At 36.9% G+C, this 20,920-nt stretch overlaps 2 protein-coding genes across 2 annotated transcripts; one reads left to right on the forward strand and one right to left on the reverse strand.

The window, feature by feature from the left end:
• The first annotated feature begins 5,425 nt into the window (after positions 1-5,425).
• LOC112170073 (protein EMBRYONIC FLOWER 1) lies at positions 5,426-12,302 on the forward strand. The gene is made up of 7 exons (XM_024307217.2): positions 5,426-5,720; positions 6,660-6,875; positions 7,255-7,673; positions 7,776-7,886; positions 8,027-9,417; positions 9,855-11,633; positions 11,776-12,302. The coding sequence occupies exons 2-6, from the start codon at positions 6,709-6,711 to the stop codon at positions 11,601-11,603; spliced, it is 3,837 nt and encodes a 1,278-aa protein (XP_024162985.1). The 5' UTR covers positions 5,426-5,720; positions 6,660-6,708; the 3' UTR covers positions 11,604-11,633; positions 11,776-12,302.
• Positions 12,303-16,635: 4,333 nt separating this feature from the next.
• On the reverse strand, positions 16,636-19,060 carry LOC112172675 (L-gulonolactone oxidase 3). Its single transcript, XM_024310113.2, has 3 exons — positions 18,232-19,060; positions 17,869-18,124; positions 16,636-17,656 (listed from the first exon to the last, which is right to left on the reverse strand). The coding sequence occupies exons 1-3, from the start codon at positions 18,895-18,897 to the stop codon at positions 16,818-16,820; spliced, it is 1,761 nt and encodes a 586-aa protein (XP_024165881.1). The 5' UTR covers positions 18,898-19,060; the 3' UTR covers positions 16,636-16,817.
• Positions 19,061-20,920: the final 1,860 nt, after the last annotated feature.

Here is a 20,920-nt window from a genome sequence, read left to right on the forward strand (position 1 = left end):
TAGTTAAAAGAACAGGAAAATACCAATAAGACCTTTATTTGCTCTCTCCCACATCAATTCAGCACTCTAAACATGCGCCCTTGCCCTTGGTTTAGATTTTTTTGTTAAAAGGGTAAAAAATAAAGAAAAGCTTCATTCTCATACCCATTATTTATGAATTTCACAAAAAGAAAATACCCATTTAGTTTATTTTTGGTTAATGTTAATAAATTGAGAAGACTCTTGTTCAAAAAAAAAAAAAATTGAGAAGACCTATTATTAATTTTTTTTTTAAGAAATAAATATGAGTGGTTATAGTTGGACCTCCAAATTTGGTATTTGGACCTCCAACTTTTTTCAATTATTAATTGTCAAGTTATATGATAAGACAAATAAGGACAAAGAGATAAAAATGGAAGGACAAAAAAAAACTCTTCTTATCTCCCAAAATATAACATTCAATTATTTTTTCCAGAATTTTCTTATATTACCTATTAATTATCATTGAATACAAAATTAAATTCAAAACAATCTGATTTGGAATTTTTTTAAACTAAATTAATTGAATATTATGATATAGTTATTACTCGATCTTCCAACCCAAAACCCTTGAAATCCTTCTTTTAACAAATTCAAAGGGATTTTAGCAACATCAAGATTGAGAACCAACCCTTTCCTTAATTTTGGTGGAGGAGAGCCCTACTCATAAAAGAGCAATATCATGTGATTTTGATTCATTAATTCTTATTCTCATGGTTGAAGATACAGATAAAAAGTAGGGCAACAAATTGTTATATCTCATGTTCAAGGGTGTTTTGGTAAAAATAAGAAGGTCTACTTAGTTTTTCAAGTATTCAAAAGAGTAAATTAGAGGTTACTAAGTATGAGAGGTCCAAATAGCAAATTTGGAAGTCCAACTAGAACCACCAAATAAATATTAGTACCAAACTCATTTTAAGAAGTCCAAAAAAAAAAAAAAAAAAAACTTCGATGTTGCTAATATAAAGGATTGCTCTTGTAACAAAAGGAAAAAAAAACTATAGCTTCCTTCTCTACTAGTTTTTCATGTTTCTAAGTTATTATGTATTTGCACTATTTTCTTCTGTACAATTTTACAAGTTTTTGTATTTTTTATCGAGATCACACAGTTCCTCAAAGGCTTCCTAAGCCTAGAGATTAATCTGTGCCAGGGATCATGTCAGAACACTTCCTCCTCCCTGGCCACCAAAAATAGATTGAGATTTAACTTTAATCGGCGTCGGCGGGATTCAAACCCAGGTGTGGAACCTCCACACCTAGAAGTCTCTAGCAACTCGACCACATGTGGTCGTTAATTTTACAAGTTCTTTGGGACATAGACTAATTGCTAGCTAATATATGTTTAATTTTGCCTTAATGTATTTTTTACCATTGTTTTGATGTTCTTAATTATCTTACCATTTTTACCACTAAATTAGTAAAAATGAATGCACCGTGCTAGCTGCTTTCAAATTGATATATAAAATCACATCTGAAACATTTGAGACTATTGAGATTAATTTTTTGCATTATAGTGAATAACGTTAAATTTCACTATTTCACAATTTAATTGCCTCTTCAATTTACCAACAACTCAAATTCCTTTGATATGCATGTTCACAAGGTTTCAGAACTTAGCAATCTAGATCTAGGATTTATGTTCCATCATGCACACTCATTAGCAATAGTAATTAGTACTACTTTGAACTATCCAGGGTGTATATGTAATGTACTTATCATATCGATTCACTTATCATGCATGTGCATATATAGTTATATACATGCCACTGCTAGTTAATTGATGCAGATCGTTCGAGTCACGATGATTGATCGATTCGTAGATATCTGTATAAGTTTGTGTGTGCGTACGAGAGTTACTGCCAACGCAATCTTGTATGTAGTAGAGATTTTGAAAGAGCTGTCGGGTCACAATCATAGGCAATAATATTAGGGAAAAGCTCGCAAGCCGGTCAGTTAGGTACTCGATCGTTTAATATATGCAACGTGGTCCAAACCACCAAATTAACTAAATTAATCAACTACCCAGTAACTAATTACCTGAAATACATTCTCAAAAAAAAAAAAAAAAAAAAATCCTTGAAATAATTTTTCTGGGCAAAACCTGGTTGGTCAGGCCTCTAATTTTAACAAACTACGGTCTAAAACATCCTCCTAGATACATGGTACCGTATATTAAATTTATCTCCCTACAAATTCTTCCAAAACTTTGGTTAAACATACCCTTTTATCTATTATATTTGGCTATTTGCCATGCCTTCATATTGACTAATTTACCTTACATATAGGTGAAAAGGAACTGAATTGTACGGACATGGTTAAATCTGGTTGCATCCATCCCCGTACAAAAAACCTTTATCTTTGCCATTTATCTCCAATGTAATGAGAAGTCCACCACTCCAAGTCTCCCAAAACCTCAAGTGAATGATGGCCTCAATTATTGATTCAAGGCCGATCAAGAATAAGACTTAAGAACAGATTAAAACACATAGATCCATGCAGGATATCAGATATATCAGTAAGATTGATTTGATTAAAGTCCTGAAGAACAGAAGAAGATTAAGCAGCATGAAAGCGAAGAGGGTGCGTAGCTACCTAAAAGGAATACTAGACAAAATTTTCATTAGGGCTGATATGGATTGTATGCGAAAGATTAAAGTCTAGACCATATGTGGTGGATCTATTCTATATATAAATTAAGAATGTGCCACATTATATATCTTAGAAAGTTTGATTGCTGGGTCAAGTTGTCTTGGCAAAAAGAAGAGATATATTCAATTATGGGTGATTTATATGGACCTTTTGTTTTTCAACTCGATCTGTTAGGCTGTTAGCAACTTAGCAATAAGCATATATGATCAAGCAGGTTATAAATTTGAGGAGCAGACAGAGTTCTTGGGTCATGGAAGCACTTCCTCTACTTAACAGTTGTTTAATCATGTATACACATACATAAATATAATGGGTCTTCATTTGGATCTTCATTTGAATAATTAAGGAGATATAATTATATATGGAGAGGGCCCGATCTTCCTAATAATATCCTGATTCGGATGTATATAAATTAATAATATTTTACCAAATAATTCTTGGTACTAATCCATCCCAAATTCACATCCCGTGAAAAATATATACAGTGGTTCTTGTTCAGAGCTGTATTGCTGACACAATCATATAGCCTGTTGGGTTGTTGGTTTGGTACAAAACGCGCGTCCAGATTAATCAATTAGTTCAGTTAGAACTTATACATTAGTCGTGCCACGTGTATTTGAAATCTGGTGCAAATTATTTGTGCAGCTAAATGAGATTAGTTAACAAAACCACTTCAACTCCCTAATCAAACTGTAGTTTTGTTGTTTTAATCTTCAGGTTCAAATCGATTGGGTAGACAGCACTGGGTTTGATGCATACAACTAGAAACCAAAACATGTCCTATTGCCTTAGCTAGCCCGCCATATATGACAGTCGAAAAGACATCAACTTTTATGATTATTTATAATAATGGGGTTTCCATGAACAGTGCTTACAAATACTCTGATATATGTATTTATTTACCATCTGCTTGATTATAGTTAATCTAATTGATTCAGTAGATTAATATTCTCCACGGTTTGTTAATTCCATCTGATTTTTCTGCATGAGATTTCATCTATAGTCCAATTTTAATTAATTAAGTCCCAATGTATTACACTTTACAAGGCATAACAAGAAGGTACAAAGAAAAAGACCGGGCGGTGTACATGTCAACGTCCAATCGACTCATCGTTCTTTTATATTAGCTAGTACGTAAGTGCTTAATTATATAGAACGTACAATTCTTGGACATTACAGATTCAACTTTCTTTCATCACCTTGTGGAAATTTAATTATATGAATATTTGATTTCCATGCTCGCATGCCATGCATGATGGAATCATAATCAAATTAATCTACCGATATTATTTAGCTTTGAAATTAAATCGTATGGACTACTCTATAATCCTCCATTGCGTGATTGTTTCCTTCTTTTCTTTTTAGGAGAAATCGATAAGAGATTATTAAGGCCTGAGAATAAAGAAGCATTACAAGTAAGTAGAAAACAGCACTGATGAACTATAGTTGATCGACGTTTGCCCGACCAGACCATGACTTCTCAATCTATCCGTTTCATACTTCGGCAGTCTCAAAATCTAAGTTTCTCTAAATCAAATGGCTAATCAATACAAATCACTTGTAATATACAGCTGCAAAATCCATTGAAGTTCAAGACTGAATAAGATATACACTGGGTGAGTACGTATTACTTTCGCATGATTTAAGTATATAAATACACATATACACCCTAACTATCTTCCTTATTTGATCACTCTATATGTCAACGTTGATTTTGAATATGAGGTTCCCATGCATGTTCATAATGACTTTCTTCCTCCGTAATTACGCTATAGAAAACCAATCATGCACGACGTTAGAATTACCAATTTCAACATAAGCATAGCATGGAAACTGATCACATCGTAGAGGATATATACGTACCTTTTATTTCAGAACGAGTCATAATCTCAAACCTCGTATCACTCGTATTTTGGATCTTTCTCACCACTTAGGCTTGGGTTTTCACTCAATTTTTCGAGAGCGATAGATGACCTCAAGGCATAGACAATCAGCAACATACATGACATATTAACTCTTTATTTTCTGGATACACATCCAAAATAAGAAAATCGAACTCTCAATTTTATCTAACAATATAAATATTTACCCAAAAACATAAAACTTTCAATGCCAATATCATTAAATAGATATAGATATAATCGGAGGAACTTTATATATATATATATATATATATATAATCTTGGACATTATGACACACCTAAAAATCTCATTAATTTCGCATATAGCATCAAAAAGAAAGATAGCTAGACCTAACCCACCCCAAAGAAATGAAATTGAGAGAGAGCGCAATTTTAAACCTAAAACAAAACGCGCTCCTTTCTAACCTATTCGGCGCAAAGAAAAAACAATGTGCTAGGGTTAGATACTCTCATTCCCCACAAACAAAAATCTAGGGTTTCCATCTCCCACCCACTCACACTCTCCACACCCGCGCTTGACCCCCACGCACCAATCTCACCCCACTAATGTGCGAAGGCATCTCCGGCCCTCTTTGACACGACAGGTATAAATAAACTAAGCACCCCTCCAAACAGAGCGTGAACCCAACGCGTGGGCGAACAGTAACCTTTTCACCGTTTGCTCTACGCCTAGGGTTTCCTTTTTCTTTTGGATTGCGATAAGAGGCGCACCATGGCACCACGTGTAGGGGATCCATTGGCGGGTGACGCATTTTTCCGCAGTAAAATTTAATATTTATGTATGTGTATGGATGATGGCCATGTATGGATGCTTTTGAGAGTGGCATCAAAAACCCAAAACAAAAAAGATTAAAACTCTCTCTCTCTCTCTCTCTGTTTCTTCTCCTCACTCTCTCTCTCTCTCTCTCTCTCTCTAAAACAATCGAAAAATCCTTTCTTCTCTCTCTAGGGTTTTGCGAAAATTCGCACTCCAATTCCACTCGGTCAGCTGCGAATCTCGGACCGCAGCTCGGGGTCGGGTCTTGGCGCTCCGGCGGGCTATGTGTTAGTATCATTTTCTCGGCGCGCCGTGCAGGATCGGTGGAGCGAGCTAAAACGAGGTCGTTTCGGGTCGTCGTCGATCGAATCAAGGTCGGTTTTTATGTGGTGTTTTGTATTCGGGTTTTGATTCGATGATTTGAGTCGGGTTTTAGATTGTTGAGTTTTAGCTGAGGGGTGTTTCAGCTGGATTTTAATTAAAATATTGAGCTCCATTTACTGTGTATAGTACGTCAAGTTTGGGCCTTGCTTTTCGTTTCTTATCTGGGTTCGGTTCCATGGGTCAATACTAATATCTGCTTGCCGTTTTGAGTGATCTTTAGGTCGTTTTGATGCGGTTTTCAAAGCGGGTTAATTATTTAGTGGCTGTGAATTAATTTATAAGTCAAAAAAACAAATTAGTGAACCCTAAATTTTTGAGGATTGGGTTTGCATGGTTTGTGTAGTCAGATTTGGAGTGTTGGAGTTGGGTTTGTGGAATTGTTTCATTTCCTGGAGAACACTAGATTTTTTGTTGTTGTTGTTGTGGGCTCCTCTAGAAACAAAACCCTAACATGTGGCTTTCTCTTATTGGTCCTAGTATGTGAATAAAGTTGGCATCTTTAATGGGTGAGTTAAGATGCCGGAATAAGTTTGTTGTTTGTAATGCATCAATTTAGTTACTGGTGACCTGCGTTTATGTAGAGGTGATGGAAAGCTAGGGTTTTTAATCTCATTTCTTTAGTTAAATATGCTTGTAAATCATACAAGGTTGGTATTTTATGTGCAATATCACCATATGAGGAGGTGTTTTACCTTGTTATTTATTTGTATAACACTTAAGGCAGTGAATGATTTGCTGAGCTTGTGATTTCTTGCTGGTTGAGGATAAACCCTAATGCTTTTCTTTAGGACTTGAAGCAAGATTTATGACATGATTTAGAGTGCTTAGGTTCTTTCTTACTTGTTAATTGATTTTTCCCTCAAGTATATTGTTTAACTAGCATGTGATAATGATATTACTCAACTAATTTCTTACTTGTGTGAACATAGGAAGTATTATATATGTTGAGAACGTTGAGGGCTTGTTAGATGCTATAACATGGAGAAGGATATTTCGACAGATGATAATCTTATTAAGAGGAGTGATCCTATTATTGCTTCCAAGGCTGTGGGGTCTTTTGTAAAGATTGATTCTATATCCATAGATCTTGATGATGCAAATGATGACAACAGACATGCGGGGAAGTGTGAGCATTTCTCCATACGGTAAGCCTTGGAGCCCTTGTTGCACACTCTTACCATTGATTATATGCCTTTAATTGGAATAGCTGTGACTTCTATATCAATGTGTATGCGCTGTTACTCAGTTTTTCATAATAAATTGCTATAAATTTCTTCACCCCTCAATATTATCTATTACTATCTCAATGCAATAAAGGTTTTCATCAGTACCTATTTATACTGACATAGATTTGATTGGGGAAAAATGAGATGTACCAGATGCATATTGCATGTCAAATACAATTTTCATGTATATCAAGTATTATAATTGCAAGTATAAGCTATATTTCATGAATATTTAGCATCTTTAGTACCTATATAACTTTTCATTGATGGAAATCTCTCTGTTGTATTGTGAATTCAGTGGTTACGTATCTGAAGTTCGAAAAAAGAACTGGAAGATATGTTGGCCATTTGCTTTAGACGGCGATTTGGACAAGTCGGATCAGGAGAAAACAGATATGCTTCCTCCTTTGGATGCTCCAAAATTCAGATCGTGGTGTTGCCAGAATTGTCTGCGTGAAATTGGTTCTAAAGGTCATGGTACAGACCTTAATTGTCATGTTGGATCTAATTCCAAGTGCACTGGTGCTCAGATGCCACCCGCCACTGATACTGCATTGCTTCAGTCAGATTATCAACAAGGTCCGAAGTCAAAAACCGTTGAGGAAAAACAATTTCATGCTTATACTTATACTATTGTGGATGGCAGTGAGACACATCCTTCCTCACGTATCGATAAGAAAAAAAGGAATGGTGAAGTTTCACCCACAACCATCATAGGTATACTTAAAGTTCAAGCTTACTTTAATTTGATTCTTTTGGGTGTATTAGTCTTTTGATTAATTTTTTTTTTTTTAATTTTCATTTTTGGGTTTCATTCAGCGAATGAGAATGCCCTAGCAAATTGGGTGAGTCATGAAATGCCCAGATTCAATTCTGCGGAGACAGAAGTTAACACCAGTAGGATGCAGGAGAGACATAATCATGTCACAGGTGAATTTTTTAAAATTTTTTTTTTTTTTGGTTGAAAATTTTACCTTTTACTTCTGGGAAATTAGATTTGCATAGAAGTGTATAGCTACTTGCACATTACCTTCTATGGTTTTTCACGACTATTATGTCTTGCAAAACAGAAAAATTGGGTTGCAATGGATCTGTCAGAGTCTATAAGCCAGGATGTGAAAGTCATGAAGATGCCAGCCTTGAGCTTGAGATTACAAAAAACAATTGCTGGATAAGGTATTCCACTCAGAATGGTGACCCTGAGGACCATTCATTTGCAGCCAACAAACAGGAGTCAATAAATGCTTCTGGACTATGTAATGGCAGGATGGTTGGTGAGGCAGGCAATCCTATCAAGGTTCAGACCAATGTTTGTCGTCCTCTGATTTTAGATGAGTGTGATTATGCATCATCTGAAAATCATGAAAAGTCCAGTGGTTTTCATCGTAAGAAAAGTCGAAAGGTGCGTTTGTTGACTGAGTTGTTGTGTAATAAAGAGGATGCAAAGACCGATTACACCAGGACAGAAGATTCTCCTTCCAATATGATCAATAATACATCTGAGCTAGGATCTGTTTCCCAAGGTCAGGTGTCTCTCCAAGAAAATGTTAGAGTGGGTTCAGGTGAGAATAAAAAAAGGAAGTTGTCGGAGGAAGAAGAGAAGGGAGGCCAAGAGATGAGCCATCCAAAAATTTTGAGTAAAAAAGTTAAGACTTTTAGGCGAGATGGAGAAGCCGCCAATGCAATTGCAACTACTGGATTGGAAGAAGATGCATTGGCCAGAATTTCTTTGCAGGTTGATATGAAGAATAATTGGAGTAGATATGGAAATGAAAGGATCCATACTGTTGGTAAGAAGAAAGCTAAGAAATCTCATGACTTTGATGCATGGTCGTCCTTATCACCAACTGCAGAAAATGTGCCAATAGAAGCCCAGGACAAATTTGGAAATTCAAGCAAGAATGCTACTAATGGTGCTTCTTTTAGACCAATGTATGATCCATCAGTTAGAGAGAGTGATTTGCACTCTTCAAAGAAAGATAGAAAATCTGGTTTTGTTAAGAGGAAAGGCAAGATGCCACAATCTGATACTGGGCCGGTTTTTCTATCAAATACAAGGAAAGATGCAGAAATCAAGGCAAATGGGCAAGGAACTGTTAGATTTCATCCGGCAGAAGATGCATCTACTGAGAAAGGGCTGGATCTTTCTCTCAACAGCTATTTGGCTACCCAAAGATATGACGGAAAATGTCTTCCTCAACAAGAAGATGGATTTCCTTCCTTGTCAACTTGGAAAGATAGCACTTGCAAACTAGATGAGTTCATGAGGAAAAATGTGGAAGTCAATTATTTGGCGAATTTGAACAAACCTTCTACATCTATGGCAAATCCATTATCTGAGGATGGAGTACCTGGTGAACCAAGTAAAAAAGTTTACTCCTACAGCATGCCTATTCTGAATGAGAGGCAAAATTACAGCTCCCAGGTTGAACAAGGGAGCTGTTCTTTAATGCAGCAAATGGTAAGCCTTCTTCACTTTCTACTTTTATTGGGCTGGATTTTTCTGTTTTGATGACTGTATGATATATGTCCTCTGTGATGTATGCTTCTTTTTTTCTCCACGATTTATCATGGAATTGTGCCACTATATGATATTATCAATTACTTATCTGCATCAGATAGTTATCATTACATTTGTTCCCAACACAGAAACTACTCTATATAGAATCTTCATTTATACACTGTTCATTTATGAAGTGTGGAGTTTAAGTAGTTTGTTTTTCCTACCTAAAGTTGTGGCTGCTAATGGATGCTTTTGTCCTTTGCTTTTGCTGGATATTCCAAAAGTAGTGAAGAACTATTGAATGTTTCCATCTGTGGTCAACTTTGAACACTAATATGTGTATCTCTCTTTTTTATGCACTTCTCCTTTTTAAGTTGTTCATCTTACCATATCAGGATATATCTCGCGGAAGCAAGAATCAGAAAATCATTGAGGTTGAGAAAAATTCAGGTGTGCCTGTTATTAGGAAGCATAGCAACCATCAAGCTGAGATGTCTGAAAAGGGTACTATAGATGACATACCAATGGAAATTGTTGAACTCATGGCGAAAAATCAGTATGAGAGATGTCTTCATGAGACTCAAAATGATAAGCATGTATTAGAAACCCCAAGCAGAGCAAGGAATGCTCAGATGATGGAGCATACTCAAGTATATGGCATTGGGGACTTGAGAGTATTAGAGGAAACCAGTCAGAAACGAAAAGCTCAGGCAAAAAATGCAAAAAATGGCACAACAAAGAAAAATGTGGCACCTGTCCAACAGAAGTCCGTTGATTATTTTCCTTATATCAATGGAAACCATTTTGGCATGAACCGTCTTGATCAAATGCATTGCACCGCAGGGTTTGGTCCATTCAGTCAGTCTCAAAAGAAGCCTTCACCACGAGGCCAATTTCCTGCTGCTGGCAACAGCAAATGTAGTTGTGCTCAAAGTTGCAAATGGGATGGAAATATGATGGGGCACAGGTTCTCGAATTCAAACTTGCAGAGCTTTGCAGCATGCAACACATGCCAGTCTGTTCCACAATCAAAGGAAGAAGCAGCTCATCTTTGGTCACCTGTAATATCAGCTCACATGCCCTTTGCTTATAAGAATCCTCAGAAGGGTCCAGCCCAGTCATCTAATGTCAAAATGGTTTCACAGTCTCCTGGCTCACTGCAGAAAGGAAATGCCACTGGGGATTGTGACCTGAGTTTGAATCTGAATGCTCCAAACTTTGAGAAGCGTAATGAAGCTGTTGGTTCTGAAACTATCAGCAGAACAAATCCAGAGTACTCGTTCACTTGCAAACGTAACGGGACTGAACCTCATCAAAATTCATTGGGGTCATTAGATTTATATTCTAATGAAACCATACCAGCAATGCATTTGCTCAGCCTCATGGATGCAGGGATGCGGTCAGGTGCATCCTTAAATATGGGTGGAAACCCGAAATTTCCCAAGAGACCCTTTCCTAATGATCTCAACTCTAAGGGATATCCTGGGCTGGATATTGGTCTTTATAAGGCTACTGATACTGTGAATCATCCATCATCAAACTGTTATGGGAAAAATCACCTTTCTGAGAAATCTCTCGATTTGTTTCCTACCAATCCAACTTTTGGGGCATCTTCATCTTCATTTGAACACTCAAAAAGTTTTGGAAGGGCTACAGACTTTATGGATCAAGTTTCGAGCTCTCAAAAGAAAGAAAAGATCCAAAGATCCCATTCACCTGCACAGAATAGAGGTCCTAGATCACAAAAATCTTTAGCTGCTGATGGTGGTTTTGGCAACAATCGTACAACCATCCCTGTTCATAGTATACCGAAAGGGTTCCTTCCTGTTTCTGGTCCTATGATGTTTCCGCTGCACTACCACACCATTGCAAATTCAAGGAAACACAACTTGGAAACTCCTAATGCTAATGGAACCATGAAGCCTCCAAAGACTAGTTCGGAGTCTTCAATCTGCTGTATGAACAGAAATCCAGCTGATTTCAGCATGCCAGATGTAGGAAATGGGTACATGATTAGAGGTGAAGACCTAAAAGTTGGGAAGAAGATTTCTTCTGAAAAGAGGCACGGCTTATTTAAAGTGGAGCAGCAGAAGCGGCAGAGGAATACAAAACACACTATTGAAAAGGATCGCACGCGACATTGAATTTCCTGAGGAGTTCCTGATTTCCATACTGTTAGTATTTTATAACCTCTTACTATCTGGAGTAGTTGAAATAAACCTCTTTCCTTAGCTATCTACTATAGGACGCATTTAAGTTTGTACACATTTTATTGATAGAATTATCAGTTGGTTAATTTGATTCATTTTTGAACAGGTGAAGTGATGGATCTCCCCAGCTACTGCACAGTGAGGTTCTTATAGGATCAGAGAGCAAGTCATTTTCCGGTGCAAGCTGCAATCGGTCAGAAACTCCCAACTCCCCCAAGTCGTACTGGGCATTTTCCATGTCTGAAGCTGAGCTCTGATGACCATGCTGGGTGAAGGTCAAAGACCTGTACATACCTTTATATTTGTCTTGACCTTCTGCAAGTGTTCTTGATTTTATTTTGAATATGTTGTTTGTATGTTGGTGTCAAACTGTCAGCAGCTGTTGTTACACCCCAGAACCCATTCCTGGTCAGGAAGTGGGGTAGAAGGACTGAACAAGGCATTAGCTACAGACTATAGCTATATTTTGAATATGTAGTTTTTGAGGAATCCAAGGGGGTAACTGTAAGTTAATCTCATGGATAATACTGTTGTAATTTATATAGCCCCTAAACACATTGTACACAGACAATGTATCCCTGTTATGCGAGTGATTTGATAATAAGAATTTAGTATCATTACATTGTGGAGCAAGAACGTTTTTTTTTACTGTGATTCCTCTCAGGTCATTAAACTACGTACTTGACATTCATCGGTCTACAGTATATCATATCAAGCAATTCTGCAATTGACAGAGAATAATGTAATCGGCAGTTACCTTTTATCTCTTTTCACTCTCTATCCAGACAGCAAGGACTAGCTTCCTAACTGCAAAAGATAGAAACTTCAGCAACTGACTCGCAGTAAAGGAATTATGAGATATAATTTTCCCATATCTGATATGATTTGTGCAATTGCAGAATTCCTTATCTATTTTCTTTTTACTTTGTACGTTTGGTATGTATACCAGATTGTGAAAGATTTGATTGATTCCCACACCGAAAGTAAATACAAGTTGCAGCTACTTTTTTAACCCAAAGTATAACCTGCAGATGAAGCTGCCGGTGACCAGTGAATACCTTTTTACTCCCTAACAGATCTAGTCACCTAAAGGGAAATTAGTATGCCAATTTATACCGGTCTACTCCAATGACCTCAGATCCATGACGATAATCTTGGTTTTGCCTTGTCAGTGCTTCCTGTTATGGTATATTGATAGAATATCTTTGTACGCATATCTAAATTTTGGGGACATTTGCATTCTACATTTTACTTACTATCTATATATGGGTTTCAAATTAATGATTACATGAATTCTTAATGAACAAAAATTAGGTTGCTTCCTATGTATTAGTACCTCCGGCTAGGTTTTCAAAGTTGTTTACTTTTTTTTTTATCAGTTCAAAGTTGTTTACTTGTACATGTGTTTTCCTCTTTATTTGTTTATAGTAGTATGCAGTGGATCCAGTGCTTATAAACTAGGGAAAATGATCATTTACCCAATTTCTGCTTAAAAATTGCCCACTTGCTCCACTAACAGTTTTTTAACCCTGTTTACCCAAAACGCTCTAAGGAAATATTTCCCGAATACCCAATTAATTCTTTTTTATTCTTTTTTATTTATTTGTGGGACTTTTTTGCCCTCTCCTTCTTTCTCACTTAGAGGGAGAAGTCATCCTCCACCTTGCCCGACTTCGGTGACCAGTGGCTGGCCGCCGACTGGTGATGGAAATCCGTCGACCGGTGACCGGAATCCGGAATCCGGCGTCTGAATTTATTGCCCCCCAATAATACTCAGTAACCATGTTATTGCCCCCCAGTAATCATATTATTGCCCCTCAATAATCATATTATTGCCTCTTAAAAAAAAATTCTGTTTATTAAATAGTAGTAGTGTGTGAATAGGGGTAAAATGGAGGGTTGTTGGTTGGTATACTGGGGGGCAATAGACAGATTATTGCCCCCCAATAATCTATTGACTCTATGTTATTATTTGTGGGAATTATGTTTTTGATAGCTGATACGTTTATTTGTGTTTATAGAGTGGAAATGTAGTGTACTATGTTGGTCTATTGGGGGGCAATAGACATATTATTGCCCCCCAGTGATGTGATTTTAGTAGCTGACATGTATAACTTCAGCCGACTTGAGCACGCCATCCTCCCAGACTGGCAATGGAGAATGTATTTGGGAGAAAGCAATTTAAAATATACAAATCTCAGAAAGCTAGGAGGGTTCTGACAACATAAGGGAGTTATAGCTATTGGGAGTCCTCTCATTACAATGTTGAAAACGAATGCATCCGGTGCGTAATTTCACTGAACACGTGGAGGGCATAAACCAAATCTCCATTTTTGGACTTGATGCAACAATGTTTTGGGAGCTGGGCTATGGTGATTGGTGAAGCATAATCAAGTTGTGGATCTCTTGGGCAAAGGGTTCGCATTGTCTGTCAAGTAAACTGATGTCAAGTTTTGGTTACAAAAACAAAACGATCCCAAAAAAAAAGAAAGCAACTTTTGCTTACAAAATGATAATTATATCTCCTCGTCGTCCTCAACATCTCCTCCGTCTTCTCCTTCTCAAGCCTCAGAGCCAAAGGAAGATCAAGGCCGTTGAATCCATCGTTGATCAGAATAAACTCGTCCCCAGCCATGACCTGGCAATGACAGCGTTTGCCGGCCGTGGAGAAGGCGGCGGAGGAGCGAGTTCGATCTCCAGGAGGCGCTGACGTTGTCGTTTTCATCGATTTTCGGGAGGACCCATTCCTTCTTGCTCCACAGCGATGGCGGTAGAGCCAGTAGCGACGGGGATGGAGGCTGGCAGGGGAGAGAGAGAGAGAGAGAGAGAGAGAGAGAGAGAGAGAGAGAGAGAGAGAGAGAGAGAGAGAGAGAGAGAGAGAGAGAGAGAGAGAGAGAGAGAGAGAGAGAGAGGAGAGAGAGAGTCCGGATGAGTTTCAATTTGATTAATGAGGGTAAAATTGTCAGTAGATGTTAGACTGGGTAAATGGGGTTAAAAAACTTTTAGTGGAGTAAGTGGGCAATTTTTCTGCTGAAATTGGGTAAGTAGTCACGGCCCCAACTAATGTAAGATGTCTCATCCAAAAAAAAGAGAGTAATGCATTTGAAATTAAATTGGTCGAACCCAACCTGACAAAAGATAAATATAGATTAATTAGAACATACAAAGATAAACGATTACAAATGTTAAGAAACTGTGCACGCAAGAGCTGGTGGCATTGATATTATCAGTTATGGGTACTCTTTTTTTTTTTTTGACAAGACAGTTATGGGCACTCTAAAAACCCTAGCTTCAATTGCGATCTTAATTTATTGCATAAACGCCCTGCGTTAATCTTTTGCTATTAATTCTTTTTTCTTTTCTTTTTTTTCTTTCTGAAATTTAAATAATCCTTTGCTTGTTTGACATCAATGCTATTCAGCGTGCGTGCAAGTAAGATGCAACAGATCAGTTATTTATATTAATTATAGGAACAGTCCAGTATACCAATGTTCACGTAAAGGTACTTGCAATTATTTATATATGAGATATATGTATGATGCAGCATATAATATGTATGTGTGTGTAGTGAATGTATACACAGGAATCATATGACCTATGAACTTGAGCTTGAAGCAGTATTGGTTCGATGATTATTGTTCAGCTAGTTATGAGTAATGTGTATGACTATATGGTGAGAGCAATAATCCGATCACATGCAATTTTTAGGGGACTCAATCATAATGATAGCTATAGGGTTAATTTGACAGATTGACCATAATATAATTGGATCATGCACAGATTTATTGAATCAAATTCACATGCTTTTGCTTTTGAACAGTCCAGTATTCCAATTTTGTGGCAGGCAGCTGCATAATTATATGTTCGGTCAAGAGGATTGATCTAAATGCCATATATGCCCCACCCAATTCTAGCTGATTTCTCTATAATTCTGCTTAAATATGTAGAGCTAATTACTATTCTAAAAAGGTTGCTATTGCCAACACCACATATCTTTTAACTAAACCCAAAGTTTTATGACCAGTTTTCACCTGATCGATCACACCCCAATTAGGTTTTGAGAAATTAGTAGTCTTTTTTCAGCTTAACTGATATAAACCCAAAAAAATAAAAAGATAAATATATGCATCTCAATTCTAAAGGCGTGCGCGCGCATACACACACACACACACATATATATGTATGTATGTATACCTAGCTAACTTATCTCTAGATTAAAACCTTTAATTTCCAGCAGAATTTGCAGGCATACATACTGCTAGTTCCTTATTTTACTGGATAAAAATATCTGTAAATTCTTATCCAGTAAAAAAGTTTTTGCTAGCAAGCTAAGAAGAAGTTAATTACGAGGGTTAATATATATCGCGTGGCGAATTAAAGAGAGTATGTATGAAGATGGAATACTTCGTTGTGGGTTGCTTTTAGTGGGTCTGGCATGGTGGTCTATGAAAATGGTAATGCGTACGTCGTGACTTAGAGACATCGAGATTGCGACTGCTCAGCAGCGTTGTTGGGTTTTATGTGCCCGCATACACTTCCTTTGAATATCAAATTGATCATCGTGGGAAAATATTTTGAAATGCATGTCCAACAATCTTTAATATATGTAGAAGTTTCTTTGTTTTGTTTTGTTTTTTTTCATTTTGTTTTTATGGAAAAACGTGTGTAGGGAATCAAATTCCCATTTTGTACTTGCGGCCATATAAATCAGAGTAATTGAGTGTAATTTTATTCTATTTAGGACTTTAGGATTAACCTAAGTAGTGAATGAGGGTTTAGAAATGAGCTACATCAAAGATCAATCTATATCTTGTAATTTATAAGTTTAATAAATAAATAAAATTAAGCGTTATAATATTTTAGTTGGAAGGCGATTAAATAAAACAAGTTGATTAGAAGTATGATAAGGTAGAGGATCTTAATTAACTCTAAATCTTATTGCTGAAGATATTCATGAATATAATAAATTTCTAAATCAAATTTCCAAATTCCAATCATTTACTGTACAGATGTTTGAGGACAAATCATAAGCCACAACAAGTCAACAATGTTCCAACTTTAGCTCCCACCCTAAATCCCATCCATATGGAACACGCTAAAGAATTTCAATAGTATTGTACAAGACACAAGACAATGAGAAACTTCCTTTCACAAATCAGTTTTAGGACTATCTGATTCCACATTTGAGGATGGAGAATACCTACAAACTCTTGCTTCCTCATAAACAACGCCAGGTTTACAAAAATACCCTTTTCCTGGGCTACAGTGCCTGTCCTCTGAACAAATGCACATACCCTCCAAACCACACCCATCACTCTTCGCACCTTCCTTTCCAAACACAATCTCATCAGACCATTCACTTGAGAACATGTTCTGGGGGTCCAACTGTCTTTTCACACCCACAAACTTGGTGAACTTGGAGTACTTGCTCTGCACATTCAAGAATGCCATGTTCCTGTTTTTAGCCCAATGTGGCTTTGCCCCATGCTTGAAGAAAGCCAATTGCTCCACTTCTTCCCAAACATCTTGGTCAAATCTTGGAGTTGAAGCATCATCAGCTCTATAGTAGTTGAAGTCAACCACCACAGATTCCTCAGGTTGACCAAGATATGCCTCAGAGGCCTTAATAAAACGTATCAGAAATCCGTTGTAAATGTCCACCCCACAGAAATTCTCTGGCTTGACCAGATCTCTTAGCTTCTTCACATCAAGGATGAAGTCTCGGAATTTTGGGGCCGGAAATATTGCAGTTGTCTCGTAGAAAAAGAGGCCATTGATTCTTGGATCCCAAGCACAGGAGCTGTCTTTGCCTGTTGAGTATAAACATGAACCTGAAGTTTGCATTTTGCCTTGGTTACCAATTACTGGGTACCCAGTGAAGATTAGGCCATTCTTCAGACCATTGGCTACTAATTTCTTGTACCCTAAAAATGAAGAGGCTAGTATGCACTTTCCACTCAAGTTGTGCCCATTGTCCATGACTTTCTCTGCATTAGTTTCATCAACACATTATGTTACAAAACTGAATTCATGAATAAGCCAGAATTTTGTTGACAAATTTCACTTGATCAACAAAACATGCCAAACTATCTTGAAAGATGCAAGCAGTAGATGTGGTACAGAGTTTATATTGTTAGCACAACAATGTGTCAAAAAAGGACGAGTAACACCAATGAAAGCATGTGATCAACATTATTACCTGATGCCCTAACAGATTTGGAGACCAAAATGGGATTGGCTTGGAAGCCAAGGAAGTCGTAAACTCCATCACCAGAGATGTTCAAGGGAACTCGATTATCATATCTATAAGCAGCTGTATGCTTTGATGGGTACCAAGTAATGTCCGCAAATTCATACTTCTTTCCATGGTCCATGTACTTGTTCTCAATTTGATCATCATCAGTGAAGTCATATGATACGCTTCTTTTGAATCCCTTCTCTAGTAACAACTTCACCTATTAAAATATCAAGCATTTTATGTTTATTAGGAAAATCATACTCAGATCGAAACTCACATTTCAAGTAATGAAGATAGAGAGATGAGATAAAGTAAGTTTCTAACCTTGGATATGACACCCAACAATCCCATGGAAACTTTGGCAGCATTAAAAAGTTGGTCTTTGGGTTCTAATCTAAGAATTTTCGCATACCCTTCAGATTGTTTAGCGGGAACAATTAGGCTGAGACCAACAATATGATCATGAACAGAACCTCCTTTTCCCCACCATGAGCTTCCATGTGAACCTGTGCTTATAAGCCCTCCAATACTCACCCCCTCCCAATATGGTGCAGCCACCAAACTCAATCCAGCTGCTTCAACTGTGTCAATCAATTTCCGCAGTCCTACGCCACCATCAACTGTGACAGCTAAATTGGCAGCATCAATTTCGATCCCAGAATCATAACTTGATGTGCTTATTAGCAATGAGTTTCCTGTACTTGTGGCAGGGCATGCCAGTTTGGGTATGGTATGTGAAAACTGGCTCACCACTCTAAGCTTGAGCTTGTTCTGGTTTGCGTAGGCCACAGCTCTAAGTAGCTCATTTTCAGTCCTGGGGTACGTGACATTTGGAACATGGCAATTTTTTCTGTCGTTCCAAACACCGTAGGAGTTGAAGAGGTTGCAGCCTCCGGTTCCGTCGCATTGAATCGGAGATTGTGGCAGCATGGCGGTGACGACGGAGACGAGAAGGTGAATAGCACCGAGGAGCCACCATGATCTGTACATAGTCCTATTCCTAAAAAGTCTAGAGGAGGATTTTGGCTTCTGCAGGTAGAGCTTTTCTTATAGAGAAACAAAAGCGAAAGGTAATGCTTTGAAGGGAGATGAGCCAAACGAGGGAATTTTACTTGAATTGGACGTTAAGAATGGACTCACTTGGGATGGCTCAGTTTGGAAAAGATAACGAACATTTTCTATATTTCTTGACTTGAGATTTTTTTTCCATTGAATGTACGTAATCATGGTTGAGAACATGGGGGAAACAAGAAATTTCAGGAAGCAATCAATTTCGTACACCCTCTGTATTTATGTCAGATCCATCTAGAATTTTAGATTTTGTTCTTTTCAAAAAATTATTCAAAATTATTTCATTTTTTATTTATTTATTTAAGTTCTAGAACTTAAATAAATAAATAAAAAATGAAATAATTTTTTAAATGAAGGTTCATGATCTTTTCAATAATCAATAATTGTAATAAACTCAAATGACTGATTTCAAATGAAGGTGAGTTTTTTAATTTCACCCACCTCGCCCTCTCTCTCTCACTGCCAACCTCCCCTTGCAAACGATATAGTTGGTGACGGCAGATCTAGTTTGGTGTGAGATGGAGGTTGATAACAAAGAGATTGAAAAAAAAAATGAAAAAAAAAGGAGGTGCATTGAAGAAGTCAAGAAGGAAAGAAGAAAAGAAAACATGTGCAAATAAAGATAAAAAGATAAAATCAGAAGATTAAGGATAAAAAAAAGAGTTAATTAGATCTAAGTTCAAACTCACTATCCGGATGAATTTTTTTATTAATCGCAGTCCTATGACTCAGCTGCCACATTGGATTTATTTCTTTTTTTATCTTGCTGACTCAACACCTAAATTTTTCATTCCTAACATACCCTTATTTAATATATTTTGCACATTAAACAGTAAAAGCCAATATATTAATGAGAATCCTAAATTATTGCAATCTTGTTAATGTAAAATTAGCAAATTTAATGTGTTCACTTTAATTTATACGAAAATGTTCACCTGGTCAGTTATTGACCAAGAAAATAATGCTCAACCACTCTTAGATGTAAATCCAATGACAGAGAGAATTATTATTAAGTTGAGGTGTTTTGTTTTCCACCCTTTGATGTAAATCTAAGGATTATTGAGCATAAATTCTTTGATCAGCAACTGATCAGGTGAACATCACTGTTAATTTATATTATTAGTTTCTTGATTGAATTCAAAAGATGAATATATATATATATATATATATATATATATATATATATATTAAGATATTATTCTTCCTTGATCTTGCCTATCACACATTGTCTTCTTCTTCTTCTTCTTCATCCTTTTTTCTAACAAATCATCGTTTTTTCCCTCTTCTTGTTACATGCATATCCTATTTCCAACACATACATCTTATTTCTCTGTTTATTTCTAGCCTTTTCTTTCACATTAGTATTTCTAGCCTTTTCTTTCACTATCTTACTAGCCCTATGGTGGCATTGATTGATATGTATTCGTGCCCTTCTAGCCTTTGCTAATGAAACTCTTATTTGATGATAAAGGTAGCTGCGAATTGAAGATGTCATGTTAGTAAGACATAATAAAGGTAGCTTATTTCAAGTGAGCCTATAAACTACACAAAAGCATAGCAAAGAGGCTAATTTTCAAACAAAAAACAAAACCTAAATTTTCTCCTTGCCCTTTTCACTAGGGCTAGGAGGCTTGGTAAGGTATTCAAAACAGGTCACTTGAGCTGTAGCAACTTTCTTAGATTTGGGGGGATTTTTATTCTTCGACCCCATCGGTCTCTCTCTCTTCTTTTTGGGTTTATGGACCTCCATTATCAGATCTTTTGGGCACTAAAATGCTACCCGGAGCCTCAGTGAGACCAAGAGATCGGGCAGCAAAAGCAAGGTGTCTTCAGCTTCTTCAATGGTGCATCATGTATCTCAATTTTCTTGAACAATTCAGGTAGCAGGATTTTCAATTTTTTGGAGAAGCTTCTGAGGTTGGAGGGCAGCCTCTTTTCTCTA

This window comes from Rosa chinensis, chromosome 6 (genome assembly GCF_002994745.2).
Source record: "Rosa chinensis cultivar Old Blush chromosome 6, RchiOBHm-V2, whole genome shotgun sequence".
NCBI classification, from domain to species: Eukaryota; Viridiplantae; Streptophyta; class Magnoliopsida; order Rosales; family Rosaceae; genus Rosa; species Rosa chinensis.

Bases quoted from the DNA above. Each gene is read 5' to 3' on its own strand.
- LOC112170073 (XM_024307217.2), top strand. From the start codon at position 6,709: ATGGAGAAGGATATTTCGACAGATGATAATCTTATTAAGAGGAGTGAT. The intron at 6,876-7,254 runs GTAAGCCTTGGA...TTGTGAATTCAG, and splicing joins TGTGAGCATTTCTCCATACG to TGGTTACGTATCTGAAGTTC. The intron at 7,674-7,775 runs GTATACTTAAAG...GGTTTCATTCAG, and splicing joins TTCACCCACAACCATCATAG to CGAATGAGAATGCCCTAGCA.
- LOC112172675 (XM_024310113.2), bottom strand. From the start codon at position 18,897: ATGTACAGATCATGGTGGCTCCTCGGTGCTATTCACCTTCTCGTCTCC. The intron at 18,125-18,231 runs GTTAGAAACTTA...ATATTTTAATAG, and splicing joins TGTTGGGTGTCATATCCAAG to GTGAAGTTGTTACTAGAGAA. The intron at 17,657-17,868 runs GTAATAATGTTG...AAACTAATGCAG, and splicing joins CAAATCTGTTAGGGCATCAG to AGAAAGTCATGGACAATGGG.